This window comes from Geotrypetes seraphini, chromosome 4, assembly GCF_902459505.1.
Source record: "Geotrypetes seraphini chromosome 4, aGeoSer1.1, whole genome shotgun sequence".
In the NCBI taxonomy this organism is placed as follows: domain Eukaryota; kingdom Metazoa; phylum Chordata; class Amphibia; order Gymnophiona; family Dermophiidae; genus Geotrypetes; species Geotrypetes seraphini.
In genome coordinates, this window is record NC_047087.1 from 88,088,656 (window position 1) to 88,105,548 (window position 16,893).

Sequence of the window (16,893 nt, forward strand, 5' to 3'; positions counted from 1 at the left end):
GAGTGGCGCGGGACTAGGCAGGTGCGCCGCTTTGCAGCTGCTGGATTAAAAAAAGGTACCGGGGGAGGGGGACTATATTCACTATGGTACTTGTTTCTTCAGCAGGCCCCTGAAAACGGGACATTTCAGCATCCTGAAGCTATGCTTGGGGACAACGGGACAGGCTACCTTAAAACAGGATAGTCCCGTTCACAACGAGACATATGGTCACATCCATACCTTCCAGACCCCATTCAAAATTTTCATTTGGGTTGTCCTCAAGGAGTTGGGCATTTTCAGGTTGTTGTTTTTTTAAATTGAGAAGTGTCTTATCCTTCAGGCATACAATCTTATCCCCATCCACTTCTATCTTTCTAGCACAAACCTGGGTAAAGAGACTGAGTAGTGCAAAGAAAAACAAACAAACAGTGATGGAGCCACCATTAGCTCAGGGGCCTCACATTGACGAACACTGCCCTAGTTGAATCATCAACCATGTGTCCCCATTTTACACCTTTCAGAGATGGAAAAGATAAAGTCAAACTGTGAATTACCATGTTCCGCTTAATAGTTCAATAAATATGTAGAAATTTGGGGGCATCTCCATATAAGATCTTAAATGTTGAACAGCGTATGTAGAAAATAGATATGTGCAGAGCATGCACTCATCTTTACTAGGGATGGGCATCCACAACATTTTCATTTCATGTCTTTTTTTCAGGAATTTTCATTTTATTCACATTTTCTTTGCCATTTTATCATAGAAGCAGTATTGTTAAGGCTACTGTCTTTGCAAATAGTACACACTTAGCACACAAAAACAACTGCACAAATTGTTATGTTTTTTTCTGCTCAGTTATTTGTTAATGATATGCAACAATATGGGATATGTAAAAAAAATGACAGTTCATCCCTACTATTTACTACTAATTTCTATAGCGTTACTAGACATATACAGCAAAACACAGAAGAAACGTTCTCTGCTCAAAAGAGCTTATAATCTAGTCAAGACAGACAAACTGGACAAGAAGGTGCATCATATACTGTGCTCAGGTGGGGGAATTACAGAGGGAAGACTGATATTGGTGCTTAGAAGGTAGGTAGGAGTTTAGAATTGAAAGCATCTTCAAAGAAGTAGCTTTGAGTCTGGATTTGAATACTGTCAGAGTCGGAGCCTGATGTATCAAGTCAGGTAGTTTGTTCCAGGCATATGGTGCAGCATGGTAGAAGGGACGGAGTCTATAGAGGAGAAGGGTACAGATAAGAGAGATTTATCCAATGAATGTAGTGCCAGGGGCCCGGGGGGGGGGGGGGAGATACGGATTTGCTGAGCGAATACACTTGTACCTACAAGCCTTGCAGGTCAGTAAGAGGAGTTTGAACTGTATGCGGAAACAAATAGGGAGCCAATGAAGTGACTTGAGAGGGACAATGTGGGCATAGCGACATTGATGGATTATGAGGCTTTTAGCAGAGTTCTGAACAAATTGAAGGGGAGCGAGATGGTTTAGCAGAAGGCCAGTGAGAAGCTGATTGCAGTAGTCTAGGCAAGAGGTGATGAGGGTATGGATAAGGGTCTTGGCAGTGTGTTCAGAAAGGAAGGGTATGATTTTAGCGATATTGTAGAGAAAGAAACAACAGGTTTTTGCAATCTGTTGGATATGTGACGAGAAGGAGAGAGATGATTCAAAGATTACCCCAAGATTGCAAGCCAACAAGACAGGGAGGATGAGGGTGTTCAGAGAAATAGAGAATGGGGATAGAAAAGAGACAGGTTTAGGTGGAAAGATAAGGAGCTCAGTCTTGGACATTAATTTTAGATGGCAGCGAGCCATTCAGGTAGCGATATCAGGTGTTAATCAGTATGCTATTTGAGTGGTTCTGGGAGCCTATTGCATTCTTTTTATAAAATAGACACCTTTGTGGGCTTCTTACGTTAGGCATTCTGTTTAAAGTTACCCTCATGGGTAGGGTTACCAGACGGCTGGGAAAACCCAGAAATGCCCTCTTTTTATTTTATTTTTTCAAAATTTTATTTATAAACAACACATATAATACAAGCAGGAATCCCTACAGACTCGGGATAACAATGTATATTCCAGCCATCAATCAAAATACAAAGAACCCATGTAAGCAAACAATACAAAAAACAACTCCACTCGCCCCTTCCCCTGTTCTCCCAGTCCCTCCTCCCAGGTCAACGCTCAGTTGCCAACTCAGATTTTGGGCTACAATTGTCGCCAATCTATATACACGTCCCATACTTTATGAAAGGAAACAAAACGCCCATTTTTATATGCTCTTAACTTTGACATCAAACAAATAACATCTAATTCAAGTGACGGAATATCCAAGTGCTTCCAATACTGTGCCAGCATAAGCTTTGCTGCAACAAAAAAGGCCGCAGCAAACTTATGTGCCGTCTGGGTCACAAAGGGTGGTCGCACATGCAAAAGACAATAGGCAGCTTGGCAAGGGTAAGGAACATGCAAGATACCCACCAGAGAGCCTATCACTCACCTCCAGAAGTCTTGAACCACAGAGCAAGACCACCAAATGTGCAAAAATATACCTCGTGCCCCACAATTACGCCAGCACAAATCAGAAGAACCAGAAAATGCTCGGGACAAACGTGTGGGGGTCAAATACCACTGGTAAAAGATTTTATATCCATTGTCATTGAGATGTGCTGCAATGGATACTTGAAAAAAAGTGTTTAAAAATCAAAGACCATTGTGTTGTAGAGAAAGTAGATCCAGACTTTGTTCCCAATGGGTCCTATAAAAGTGAGCAGGAACTCGCTGGACCAAAAGGGCTCTTTATAGTCTCCCCAGTCCCCCTTTTCCTATACTCCTACGTAGTACCTGTTCCATCACTGTTTCACCCAACTTCAACTCCTCGCATCCTTTGCTGCATATGAAATCCTTTAGCTGCTGATTAAAAAATAAATCCCCCATTGGTCTGGCATCTCTCTCTTCTCCTTCCCTCTCCCACATCTCTATTCTGCAATCCCTTTCTTCCCTCATTTTCCTTTTCAATTTATTTTCTGCATCCATCTAGATTACGTTCTTACTACCCTCTCATCAATTTCCTTTTTTACTGTCTACCTACAGCTCACCACCTCTTTCCCTCACCCCCTCCAGTATTTTCCTAACTCAATCCTTTCCCCCCCATCATGTACCCTCCTTTTATTTATCCCCTCCTTCCATCATGTGCCCTCTTTCTCTACCCCTTCCATCTAGCACCTTCTCCTCTCTCTGTCCACTTCCATCATCTGCTCCCCTTTCTCTCCTTCCATTTCCTTCCTTCATTTGCACCCTTATCTCTCCCATCCAGCATAAGCTCCTCCTCTACCCGCCACACTACCATCCAATGTCTGCCCTTTCTCCATCCACCCCTCTTCAATCAGCATCTGCCCCCTTTCTTTCCCTCCGATCCGATTCCATCCAGTATCCTTCCACCTTATGTCTCTCTCCCCTTTCCCTGTACATCAATTCCATCAGCACCACCCTTCCGTACCACCCTGGCCCCTTTCTCTCCCTGCACCACTCTTTTATTCCAGCAGTCCTGCTCCTTTTTCGTGATGACTGTAGCTGCCGGCTGCCGGTCCACCCCACTCCGACGTACTAGCTCTGGAGCCACATGCTGGAAGGTCCCGCGATGACTCCAGGCTTTGCTCCGGAAGAAGTAAGTTACATCGGAGGGGGTTGACCCGGCAGACGTAGGGAGTTGCGGCAAGGACCCGCGATGACTGCGTCTGCCAGGTCCACCCCCTCCGACATAACTTACTTCTTCTGGAGCAAAGCCGGCAGACGAGTCATTGGGGGATCTTCCTGCACCTCAGCGCAGCTGCCGACTCTGAGTTTTTCAACCTTTTTACACTCGTGGACTGGCAGAAATAAAAGAATTATTTTGTGGACTGGCAAACTACTAAGACTGAAATTTAAAAAACACATTTCCGCCCCGTCTCCGCAAGCTCAGTCCCCACAAGCCATCTGAACCCATCCGCACAAGTCTCAGTTACGATTTTGTATTGAACATATTTTATTAAAGTATAAAAAGAAACAATATTCTGTACAATTGTCATTTTATAAATATAAATATACAGAGCAAGGACCAACAAAACCCCTGTCTCCCCTCCCCTTCACATACCAACAAGCTAGAATCGCTATGGGTTAAAATATCGGGAAGGAAAGGGCCCAAAATAAAGATAGGCCTATACTATCGTCCACCCAGACAAACCAGAGATATCGATGAGGAAATGGAAGCCGAGATGAAGCGAGAATGCAAAAGTGGTAACACGGTTATTATGGGGGACTTCAACTACCCCGGGATAGACTGGAGTCTTGGAAGCTCAAGATGCGCTAGGGAGACTGAATTCTTGGAGGCTATACAAGATTGCTTCATGGAGCAACTTGTTAGGGAACCAACGAGAGGAAATGCCACTCTGGATCTAATCCTAAATGGACTAAAGGGTCCTGCAAAGGAAGTGGAAGTAGTGGGACTGTTGGGAAACAGCGATCATAATATGATCAAGTTCAAGGTTGAGGTAGGAATGCCGAAAGGAAAGAGAACCATAGCAACAACTTTTAATTTCAGGAAAGGAAACTACGAAGCAATGAGGGGAATGGTAAAGAAGAAACTTAGGAACACTTCCAAAAAATGGCAAACGGTAGAACATGCCTGGTCTTTTTTCAAGGACACGGTGAGCGAGGCACAAAATCTGTATATCCCCAGATTCAGAAAAGGGTGCAAAAAGAGTCAAACAAAAGACCCGGCGTGGATAACTAAAATAGTGAAGGAAGCGATAGGCAATAAGAGAAATTCATTCAGAAAATGGAAAAAAGACAAAACTGAGAAAAACTGGAAAAAGCACAGGAGGTATCAAAAAGAATGTCAAGTGTGGTTTGAAAGGCCAAGAAAGAATATGAAGAGAGACTAGCCAGGGAAGCACGAAATTTCAAACCGTTCTTTAGATATATTAAAGGGAAGCAGCCGGCTAGGGAGGAGGTGGGACCGCTAGATGACAGAGACAGGAAGGGAGTGGTGAAGGAGGAAAAAGAGGTCGCAGAAAGACTTAACATGTTCTTTTCGTCTGTATTTACAAGCGAGGACACAACTAACATAACGGAACCTGAGCAAATCTTCAATGGAAATCAAGCACAAAAGTTAACATCCATGGAAGTGAGCCTTGAAGATGTGCGCAGGCAGATAGAAAAACTAAAAACTGACAAATCTCCAGGTCCGGACGGAATCCATCCAAGGATTCTGAAGGAACTAAAGGAGGAAATAGCAGAACTACTACAGCAAATTTGCAATCTATCCCTGAAAACAGGCGAGATCCCGGAGGATTGGAAGATAGCCAACGTTACGCCCATCTTTAAAAAGGGATCAAGAGGTGATCCGGGAAACTACAGACCGGTGAGTCTGACCTCGGTTCCAGGCAAAATGGCGGAAGCACTGATAAAAGAAAACATCGATGAACATTTTTTAAAAAAAACAAACTTCTGATAACCAGCCAACATGGATTCTGCAAGGGGAGATCGTGCCTGACTAACTTATTGCACTTCTTCGAGGGAATTAACAAACAGATGGACAGAGGAGACCCCATAGACATCATATACCTAGATTTCCAGAAAGCCTTTGACAAGGTGCCTCATGAACGTCTACTCCAGAAACTGAAGAACCATGGGGTGGACGGAGACGTGCATAGATGGATCAGAAACTGGTTAGAGGGTAGGGGTGAAGGGCCACTACTCGGACTGGAGGAAGGTCATGAGTGGTGTTCCACAGAGCTCGGTGCTCGGGCCGATACTATTTAATATATTCATAAATGATCTAGAAACAGGGACGAAGTGTGAGATAATAAAATTTGCAGATGACACTAAACTATTTAATGGAGCTTGGACAAAGGAGGACTGCGAAGAATTGCAAAGGGACTTGGACAAACTAGGGGAATGGGCGACGAGATGGCAGATGAAGTTCAACGTTGAGAAGTGTAAAGTATTGCATGTAGGAAGCAGAAACCCGAGGTTCAATTACATGATGGGAGGAATGTTATTGAATGAGAGTACCCAAGAAAGGGACTTGGGGGTAATGGTGGACATGACAATGAAGCCGACGGCACAGTGCGTAGCGGCTGCTAAGAGAGCGAATAGAATGCTAGGTATAATCAAGAAGGGTATTACAACCAGGACGAAAGAAGTCATCCTGCCGTTGTATCGGACGATGGTGCGTCCGCATCTGGAGTACTGCATCCAATATTGGTCGCCGTACCTTAAGAAGGACATGGCGTTACTCGAGAGAGTTCAGAGGAGAGCGACACGTCTGATTAAAGGGATGGAAAACCTTTCATACGCTGAGAGATTGGAGAAACTGGGTCTCTTTTCCCTGGAGAAGAGGAGACTTAGAGAGGATATGATAGAGACTTACAAGATCATCAAGGGCATAGAGAGAGTAGAGAGGGACAGATTCTTCAAACTTTCAAATAATAAAAGAACAAGAGGGCATTCAGAAAAATTGAAAGGGGACAGATTCAAAACGAATGCTAGGAAGTTCTTCTTTACCCAACGTGTGGTGGACACCTGGAATGCGCTTCCAAAGGATGTAATAGGGCAGAGTATGGTACCAGGAAAGGATTTAAGAAAGGATTGGACAATTTCCTGCTGAAAAAGGGGATAGAAGGGTATAGATAGAGGATTACTACACAGGTCCTGGACCTGTTGGGCCGCCGCGTGAGCGGGCTGCTGGGCACGATGGACCCCACGTCTGCCCCAGCGGAGGCATTGCATATGTTCTTATTATAGAATGCTACACAGAAATATCATGTTAACAGAATACTGCAGTCACACATGACAGGAATAGTGTTAGGGGAGTGCAACTAGGGCAACTGCCCCCTGGTCCGAGAGAGCCCTAAGCCAGCTAGAAGCTAAAGAAGCACTGCCTGGACTTTGCAGTCCCCAGTTATGTCTCTAGCAGGATATATATTTCAAATCTGATATATTCTAATGACAAAATAGAAATAAAATGATTTTTTCCTACCTTTTGTTGTCTCTGGTTTCTGCTTTTATCTTCTTTTCACTCTTTTCCTTCCAGCGTCTGCCCTGTCTCTTCAATCCAGCATCTGCCCATTCCATCCACTGTCTGCCCCTTCCAGAAACTGTCTGTCTCCCCCTGCCATCTCTCCTCTAGACTCCCCCCCCTTTTGGTCTGGCATCCATCATCTTCCCTCTGTTCCCTCATGGTCTGGCATCTTTCTCCTTTCATCTCCCTCCCCCTTGCGGTTTTTAGCTTCTCTCTCTTCTCATTGCCCTCTTCTCTCTCCCCACTTCCATCATCTTCCCCTTCTCCCCACTTCCATCATCTGCCCTCTTCTCTCTCCCCACTTCCATCATCTTCCCCTTCTCCCCACTTCCATCATCTGCCCTCTTCTCTTTCCCCCTTCTCTCCACTTCCATCATCTGCCCCTTCTCTCTCTTTCCCCCCACTTCCATCATCTGCCCCTTCTCTCTCTTTCCCCCACTTCCATCATCTGCCCTCTTCTTTCTCCCCACTTCCATCATCTGCCCCTTCTCCCCACTTCCATCATCTGCCCTCTTCTCTCTCCCCTTTCTCCCCACTTCCATCATCTGCCTCCTTCTCTCAATCTCTCCATCCACCACAGGCCCACCTTTCCAATTTTGGCAACAAGATTGGCAATGCTCCCCCCCCTGCGATGACACGTAAGATCGGCAACGAGCCTCCTACCCCCGACATCAACAGAACTTCAGATCGGCAGCGCGGTGCTCAGTCAAAAGTGGAAATAGGAAGCTGAGTCAGAAGGAAGCTTTTGATGTGAGCACTAGAGAATGACACAGGGAAAAAATCTGTCCCCGTCATTGCACCATCCCCTTCACCACTCCGTCACCGCCATTATCTTCACCACCCCTGTCCCTATCTCGGGTGGAGCGTTTCTCTTCCTCTCCCCTCACCTCTCTCCATCAGCAGCACAGCCTTCACAACTCACAGTTTTTACTGGCTTCAGGCCTTCCTCTCTACCGGGTCCCGCCTACTTCCTGTATGAAGTACTTTTGACAATCCTTATCGGGTCTCCTGAAGCAGATTCCAAAACGGGGCCACGTTGGGACCCCCTAAACTGTTGTCATAAGTTAAGTAATCCTTATTATAGTCAAGCATTTTTTGACACCGTGTTTCTGCCTTTGATGTATTTCAAGTTTCAAGTTTATTAGGATTTTATATACCGCCTATCAAGGTTATCTTAGCAGTTTTTACAACATATTAAGACAAGAAAGAGAGTGTTGAAACATTTTTGAAACTATTTACTGAATCAGCATTAGACACATTGTTCCATCAAGTCTTAGAGAATGATCATACATATACTAATCGCAATGACTGGAAGGTGAACTCTTCACTATAAAGGTGGCTTCCTTTTTGGAGTTTCATATCTCTGAGCGTACTACACATGTATTGATCACTCTCTGTTGACAGTATCTTTCATTGAAGTCAGTCTGTTTAATATAAAGTGCATTCTTTTCTGACTTCCTTCTTATTACATTTTGATCCCTGGGTTTCTAAGGATACATCCATTTTTAGCATTACCTTTTAACATTCAACATTCTTCCATTTTTCTGCTTTCTTCTCAAAATCTACTTTTCCATGCCTTCCCTTCCCATCTATCCATATGTACCATCTCTTCCCTCTTTCTTCTTCTCTACTCCCATCTATCAATAAGAAACATTTCTTCTTTTCTCTTCCCTGTTGCACCCATTGCTGTGCACCATCTCCTCCCTCTGTCTCCCCTTCCCCTCCATCCCTATGCCCCAACTCATCTCTCTCCCATGGTCAGACAGCTCCGTCTTCCCCCTTCCCCCTCATATGATCTGGCTTCTTTCTCCTCTCCTTCCTATAGCCTGGAATCTCTCTCCTTTCCCATGGTCTGGCATCTCTCTCTCCTTCCCTCCCTCTTTTCACGGGTCTAATATCTCTCCTCTACTTTTCTGTCTGGCATCTCTCTCTCTCTCCTTCCCTTCCATTCTGTGGTCTGGCATCTCTCTCTCGCTCCTTCCCATTCCAGTGGTCTGACATCTCTCCCTTCTTTGGCTCATCTCTCCTCCCTCCCAGTGTAACATTTCTCACTCCCGCCTCTCCTCCACTATCATGTCCAACAATTCTCCCTCTTTCTTCATTGACCCATATACATTATCTCTCTTTCCCTCTCACGCCACACACTTATGTCCAACAATTCTCCATTCCTTTTCCCTCCCCCCATGGCAACATTTCTTTCTTTCCCTTCCCACTACTCCACCTGTGCATCTCTCTTTTCCTCCTTTCCTAACACCCCCCCATGCATTTTCCTTCCCCCTGTGCATTTGTCTTTCCCAACCCTCTCCCTGTATGTGCAGGTTTGCTTACAGTTTTACATAATCAGCTTTCTCATAAAGACACAGTAGAGGTTACTGAACTAGAGGAAAAATGGAAAGATCTTTGCTTGCCTAAAGAACAATTGAAAGCCATCCTTGGACTGGATAACTTTAGAAACATGGTGCACTGGATAAAATTTCCACATCGAACCCCAAATCAAGAGGCATCTGTATTCTGACAGCCCCCTCCTATGCCTTCCTGTATAAAATCAGGGCCCACTCCTGACCCTAACACTGGCTAAACTCTTGTGTGGTGTAAAGTAACACAAGGTCAACTGGTGCCATTTTAATTGAGGCACAGTAAAGGAGTCCGCTATTTCTTGTCTTGATTTTATTTTATTTATTTACAGGGCATTGCTATCAGGATAAAAGGGAGCTGGATGTTCAGTCAGGGCACAGACTTGATCTTGGGGAAGAATGATTCATTTGCTGGGGGGGGAGGGGCTTGCTCTTCATGTCCAGGAGGGAGTTAGGTGGTACTGGTGAGAATTATTTTTGTGGGTGTTGAAAGAGAAATTGACATATATATTCACACCTCTAGATTGGGGGGGGTGGGGGTGGGGAAAGAAATACAACATACAGTTCCCTTTATTCTTGTCAGGTACTTGGAAGAGGTGGATTGGAATTCCGAATGCCTTGCTTTTTGGAGCTGGGAAGGCTCTGAGTAGTGCCATCTTAAACTGTTCTAGAGACAGTAGAGTAGGGGTTTTCTCTCTGCTGAGATTGCAAGGGGAGGGAATGAGCCGGGATTACAGTAACCTAAAATGGTCTTTCCTTGAGAACATTATTCCCTCTCCATCACAACTGGGCTGAGACAGGTGTTAACATGTAGGCTTTAGTGGGTCTACAGACAATGGTGGAGAGCATACCGTATTATTTCTGTGAAGTGATAAAGTCTAATTTGCATATGATGTACATTTATTTACATGCAGCTATGTGCTAATGTCTCAGCCTGGTTTAATGTGCATTCTACAGTGTCAGTGTATAGGGTCCTAAATCTTGACATGCAAAGAAAATCCCTTTCATGAAGAACTGACAATATTGCTCCTGAAAAGAGAGTAACATAAGATTTATTAGGAAATCATGCATAAATATAACAAACACAAGATGCAGAATCTCTCCAATGGCAGCTAATGGTACAGTCAAGTTATGTCGTGTAACAAAAGGCCACGGATGAAAAAGAAATGGAGTTAAAAACAGATGTCCCTCATCTGTATCTGTGCATTCTGGGAAGGATGCACTCTTCCAAGACTGGCCTATACAATACTTTTCATAGCTGTGATGTGAGCCACATTTAGGGTAAGACTCAGCTTTCACAATATACCTACTCAGCTTTCACAATATACCTACTTCAGCTGCACACAGGCTATGCATGGTATCAGTGCAATGACTAGTGGGTCTTTTTCAAATATTGTGGCAAATGCACTAGGTAAATCAAAAGTCAAACACATTTTGCATTTTTATTACATTTTAAAAAGGCAAATTGTATAAAATGAAAGACCCCCACTGTACTTAATGTTCCCAATAAAATGTTTTACTTTTCCACAACACGTTCTTCCACAAACATTTCAGTCTAGCCTATCACTTAAGCATTTGTTTATTTATTAAAGTTGCACAGTTTTAGATGCCTGCAAACAACTGTGTTCTCACTTATCCCTGTTCCTAAATTTATTTGTATTAAACTGATGCCATCATCATTTTTAAACAGATGTAACCAATAGGCCTATTTATTTAAATAGCAATAACTGCCTGGAATGCCCTCCCAAGGGAGGTGGTGGAGATGAAAACGGTGACAGAATTCAAAAAAGCGTGGGATGATCACAGAGGATCTCGAATTATAAAATGAATGGTATAAAACAAACTAAGGCCGGTACTGGGCAATCCTGCACAATCTGTGTCCCATAGATGGTGATTTAATATAGGATGAGGTGGGAAGGGCTTTGATAGAAGCTGCAGTGACAGGATGGTTAAGATAGGCTGGAACAGGCTTCAATGGCAACTCAGACAATACCAGATGGACTTCTATGGTCCATAGCCCAGAAACATTAAAGAAAAAAACAATTTAACCATGAACGTATAAAGAGTGTGACTATTGGGCAGATTGGATGGACCATTCAGGTCTTTATCTGCTGTCATTACTATGTTACTAACTTATTAATCAAATCTGATACTCAGTGCATTTTGAAAATGCCATATTGGCAATATTAATATGCCTTTCTGCTCATTCACTTTTGTTGCAAATTGGGCCTGTGATGCAAACAAATGGATTCACATAAACTGTGGCACACATGAAGAACCATTTTAAGTCAGTGTAGATAATTAGCCCCGAGAACATTTCCCTTCCCACCTCTAATCTTAACACAGAAACAATCTCACCATGCCTAATGTTCTTCATGAAACAAACTCTTGCAGGTCCTCCCTTCCCTTGACATCCTCTCCAAAGGAGCAGAAATCCTGGGGCAGCTGGCATTATACTGGGTCCCCAATTGTTCTTACCTCACTACCTAAGTAGGCCAGAAAGGTCTGGGTTGAGCGAGGCACACCAGATGCCACAGCAGGTTGTTTTCTTGAGGGGCACTGGCACAAGGGGTGGGTACACTGTAAATCAGTGCTTCATACCCTTTTAAACATTACTGCAGAGGGTGCTGGGAGCACTAACATGCCAACTTGAATATCATTGCTGCTGCAAGAACAATCTGTCACGAATTCAGTAAACTGCAGTACTGTACTTAGTAACCAGAGATAAGTGAATACCGCAGCTAATGTGGTTCCGTAAATAGACCTCTAATTTTGTCTGGTTTTAGTTTTAAATTTAGCATTATTTGCAACAGGGTTCTCTTTCTATTTATTTTATTTTTCAATTTAAGAAAATAATTGTATACTAGGGGGCCTTAAGTAGGTACCATTTTATAAAGGCAAGTTAAGCACCTGTTTGACTTTGTAAAACACTAGTGCACATGGCAGAGAATGTGCTTTGAATGTAGGTGCAATCACTTATACTTGTGAGAGCTAGTGTAAATAAAGGCACATTCTTTATGAATGGACACATATGTGTTAATTCCACCCTAGACTTGTGAACCACCAGCAGAAAATGCAGAAAAATGCTATTATGCCCAGCTGGTATTTTATAAGTGGTCATTTATGTGCATATATATCAGTGGCTTAGCCATTGGGGGGGGTCAATCCTTGGGAGCCTGACCTCCCCCACCCAGGTTGGGCTCAGGCCACTTTCAAAACCAAAGTACCTGTTGAACAGCTGGGTGAGAATGCCTAGTCTCTGCCAGCTGATAAGATCTGCTGCCCGGTACTGTCCCAGTGCTGCCTTAGCATTGAAGAAGTCAGCAGCCTCCTTTCCAGTCACTTACATTGGTACTCCTTGCACATGCTCAATTTGTGCTTGAACTGAGCATGTGCAAGGAGTGCTGGTGTCGGCAGATGGAAAGGAGGCCACCAACTTCTCTACTGCCAAGGCAGCAATGGAAGTTTTAGGCAATGGGTCTCATTGGCTGGTGGGTACTGGGAATCCCCGCCAATAAAGGTAGATTTATTAACGTGAGGGAGGGAGCAGAGAGAAAATGCTTCCCCCCAGTCTACCCCTGCCCCCCCCCCAATTTGAGTCCTGGCTATGCCCCTGGTAAGCAGCCATATATGTGTAGAAATGACTTTATAAAGTAACCTCCTTTAGATGTATGAGTAATCTATGTAGCTTAGTATTACATTAACAAATCTTTCTAAAAATGGCATCTTTTGAGTTTTGTTCACTTATGTATGACTGCCAAAAATTATCCAATTAACTACTGTACAAAAATATGTAAGTACAAAGTATGCTACACCCGTCACTTTCTGGTACTCCGGCATATGAATACATATCTGAAAAAGACCCTAATGCAAACAAATTCTCTCTGTGTGACAAAATGAGATTATGTTTCAGCTCATGCTTTGATTTTCCAAGGCCACATTATGTACATCTTTCATCACTTCTTCAATGAAAATAATACAAAGGCGCACAAAGTATTTACAGATCATCAAGCTGAAAAATATTCTGCAACATAACATTCAGGACTAGCCTGAGTTCAGGAAGCTTCAATCAACAGCTGTTATTTATCCTTGCAATAAAAAAACATGGCTAAACACACTTGGGGGGTGTCAGAGAAATACTGTAAGTTTATCATGCCACATAGGCAACCCCTTAACGTAGTCCAGCACAAGTAGAAATTCAAACACATTTTAGAAACCTACATTCGCTTGTGAATCCTATGACAAATTAGTGAAAAATTTATTCAGTAAAAAGAGAGAAACCGGTGTAATACGCCTCCGCACAATTATAAAATCTTTGGCTTTTCTTATAGCATATAACAGAGTTTAAAATACACATAATAAAAGAATGAAAAACCTGAAAGCTATATTACCAAAAGATGTCATATGATATAACATATTAAAATATATAATACTTTATATTTCTGTTCAGCAATCAAAGTTTGTCAGTTCTAATGAGTACACAGGAACAACTTCACAGCCATCAACACCTCTTGAAGAGAAACTTTTCTGTTCTAACCAGTGTGACAGAATCATCATAAAATCCACATTTTCTCTCACAAAATTATTGATCAAAAAGCATCTTTTTCCCCTTCTTTTAGCAGCTCTGATCTACTGTTCTTTTCCTTACAACAGGTTGATGGTTAACTTCATAGCTTTTCCACTTTGGCTGAATATGGCTTAATACTATTCCTGTATTTATTGCAGTGTATCCTGGGGTAACACGTTACGTATGTTTACTAGATCATGAAGTGGGTGTAGCCTTCGGCCCCAGTAACTATAACATCCATCCATATCCTCATAGCTTCTGGGGTTGGTGCAACCATGTAGTATATTCTGTCATGTGTCTTCACACTGAACGTGAGCAATGGATTTGGACTCTAGAACAAAAGGGGGAAAAATATCAGTTAAAAACATGTGGGTGAGCCATTTTAAATAAGCACTTAAATTCTGAAGCTTTTTCCACATTAAGGAATACATTCATATTTAGAGCTGATAAGCTTTCTGTATGCTTATACTAGCTGGTGCCACTGTTCAGCACAATGAAACAAGCAGAGGAACATAGAACACAGGAAAGAATTATCCTAAGGACCTGCCTATGCATTTTACCTTCTTACTGCAAAATCTACCAGTTCCGTGACATTTCTGCTTTACCTTTGCTCCCCCACCCTGTGCTTCTCCTAGAACAGGATTAACCCTTTGGTGGGCCCTCGGCAAATAAGTGCCTTGGGCGCTACACTGTAATGCAAATATATTTTGAAACGTCCACAGATGGGGTCCCATTGCAGAGAAAAGAAAGCAGCAAGTAAGAAATGCTCCTTGTCAACTCCTTCTGTCTACTGGAAGATAATGCAGAGGAAATTTATTTATTTACTAAAAAATTTATATACCGCATACAACTATGCGGTTTCCATATCACACACATAAAAATCTTGTTTCCCTCCGACCACCACATACAACATAGACATGTCTAAACAACATCGTTAATTGTCCCCGTTATAATAGGGATAGAGCACAAATTCAATTAATTCAAAAATACAAGCAAGCTCCAAATCATACATTGATGTCAGAAAAATTCTAAAAGGATCTCTATGAGTGGTGGTGGTGGTTCTAGTTCCTCTCTCCCTTCTCCCCACCCCCACTCTTCTTTCTGCTAGCAGCTGATTTACCATTACAAAAATCTGTCTTGGAAGCCACATTTGTGAGGGCCCCTCTCAAACATTTGGGCCCTAGGCATGTCTCTAATTTTCCAATGTGTACACTTGGGGTTGTATTTTTCCTATGTACTGTTTGATACATTATCTAGTTTTTCTATGCCTTAATCCTGCTCTGTTTTGTTCGCCTCTGTTATTTGTACCTCCACCATATCCATTCTATCACCACCCTTTCTGTGACTAGATGCCCTCTCCTTCCCGCTGTCAAGCCTCCAAAGTCAGTGCCGCTGTCAGTGCCTCCAAAAACCCCCTGCCCCTTACCTTACTTATGATGGCTGGTCGGAGAGATGCCTACTCCCTCCAGCCAGTAGGCCCACCTCTTCACATTCTGGGGAGGGACCTTAAACAAACTGGGCCAATTAGAGTCTTAGAGCCCTCCCTGGTGCCTTAAACAACCTGAGCCAATCAGAACCTTAGGCCACTCCCCAGGTCATCCCAGGATGCAGTGAGGAGGGGAATGCCCGTCATTTTGAAGAGGTGGGCCTGCTGGCTGGAGGGAGCAAGCATTCCTCTGGCCTGCCATCCTAAGCAAGGTAAGGGGGAGGGATCAGCGGGGGCCTGGAGAGGGGGGATTATGTGTTGGAAGGAGGGTGTGGGCATCTCTTCTGCTTCCAGAGGCTATCGGGATGCATTGCTTGACTTTGGCAGCTTGATTTTTTGTTGTTTTTTTTTTTTTTTTTTTGGGGGGGGGGGGTTGCATTTATTCTGCGCATGTGCTTATCATCACCAGTGATGGGCACATGCAAATTTAGTGAACCTTCACTACTCTCCACCAACCTCATTTGCATGAGCATTTTTTGGAGAATGACTCACTTAAAAAAAAAAATCGCTACAATAATGGATGTGACAGCAGCCCATCAGTTTTTAACGCAAACTTTTGAGAATCTAGACCTAAGTAGGGCCCTGTTAGAGCGATAATCCAAATGCAGAAAACCAGGGCAAAAAAAAAGTCCTCTCATGATTAGAATCTGGAGTTTTGTGGACAAACATGCAACAGTGACTGTAGCCATGGAAGTATGTGTGTGGGGGGGAGGGGGCTGGGCCCCCTCCAGAACTTCAGTACCCTTTTAAACAGCTGACGGAGATGTCAAAGCCACACCAGCCGTTCCCGAGCCACTCCCCTCCTTCTGGTGCTGATTCTTGAATGTAAAGGTCAGCGGAGTGCCTCCATTTCACCACCAAAACTTCTTGCACATGCTTAGTTCATGACTTAGCATGAGCCAGAGGGCCCGGCAGTGGCTGGAGGCATGCCATCAACTTCTACATTCAAGGAGGAAGGGACTGGCTGGCAAGGCTTCAGCATCCCTGTCAGCCAAGGTACATTTAGTACACTTGTGTGTGTGTGTGTGGGGGGGGAGGAGGAATGTGTTGGCTCCAAGTCTACCCTTGGGCATCCCCATAGTTGGAAGGCTGCACTTTTTTCCATTATTCACTTCTAATCGAAAAAGAAAATTATAATGTAACATTTGATTTCATTCTCCTTTTTCTTCTACCTTGTGTGCATTCTTGAGGTGATCATAATAAACTTCTTCAATGGCTTGGAAATATATTACTCCTTTCAACTTGGCTTCATGCTTGTCTGAAAAAAAGACGAAGGGAGCTGTTAGAAGGGGAGTCACATCCAGTAATTAACCCATATTTATTAACGGCTGCAGTCCAACTAGTTTCCTTATAACCAACTCCTGGTTCAGTTTGCAATATATTGTTAAATTAAAAATCATTTCTTTTTGGATCCTTTTGAACAA

At 43.3% G+C, this 16,893-nt stretch overlaps 1 protein-coding gene across 8 annotated transcripts in view; it reads right to left on the bottom strand.

Annotated features, from left to right (window-relative positions):
- Positions 1-11,496: 11,496 nt before the first annotated feature.
- Positions 11,497-16,893, bottom strand: part of PHLDB2 (pleckstrin homology like domain family B member 2) — a 194,876-nt gene continuing 189,479 nt past the window's right edge. For all 8 annotated transcript variants that reach the window (XM_033941098.1, XM_033941095.1, XM_033941099.1 and 5 more), the window contains 2 exons: positions 16,642-16,727; positions 11,497-14,314 (listed from right to left, as the gene is read on the bottom strand). In XM_033941098.1, coding sequence (XP_033796989.1) covers positions 14,174-14,314; positions 16,642-16,727 — 227 coding nt within the window. In that variant the 3' untranslated portion in view covers positions 11,497-14,173. The remainder of the gene's footprint in view (positions 14,315-16,641; positions 16,728-16,893) is intronic.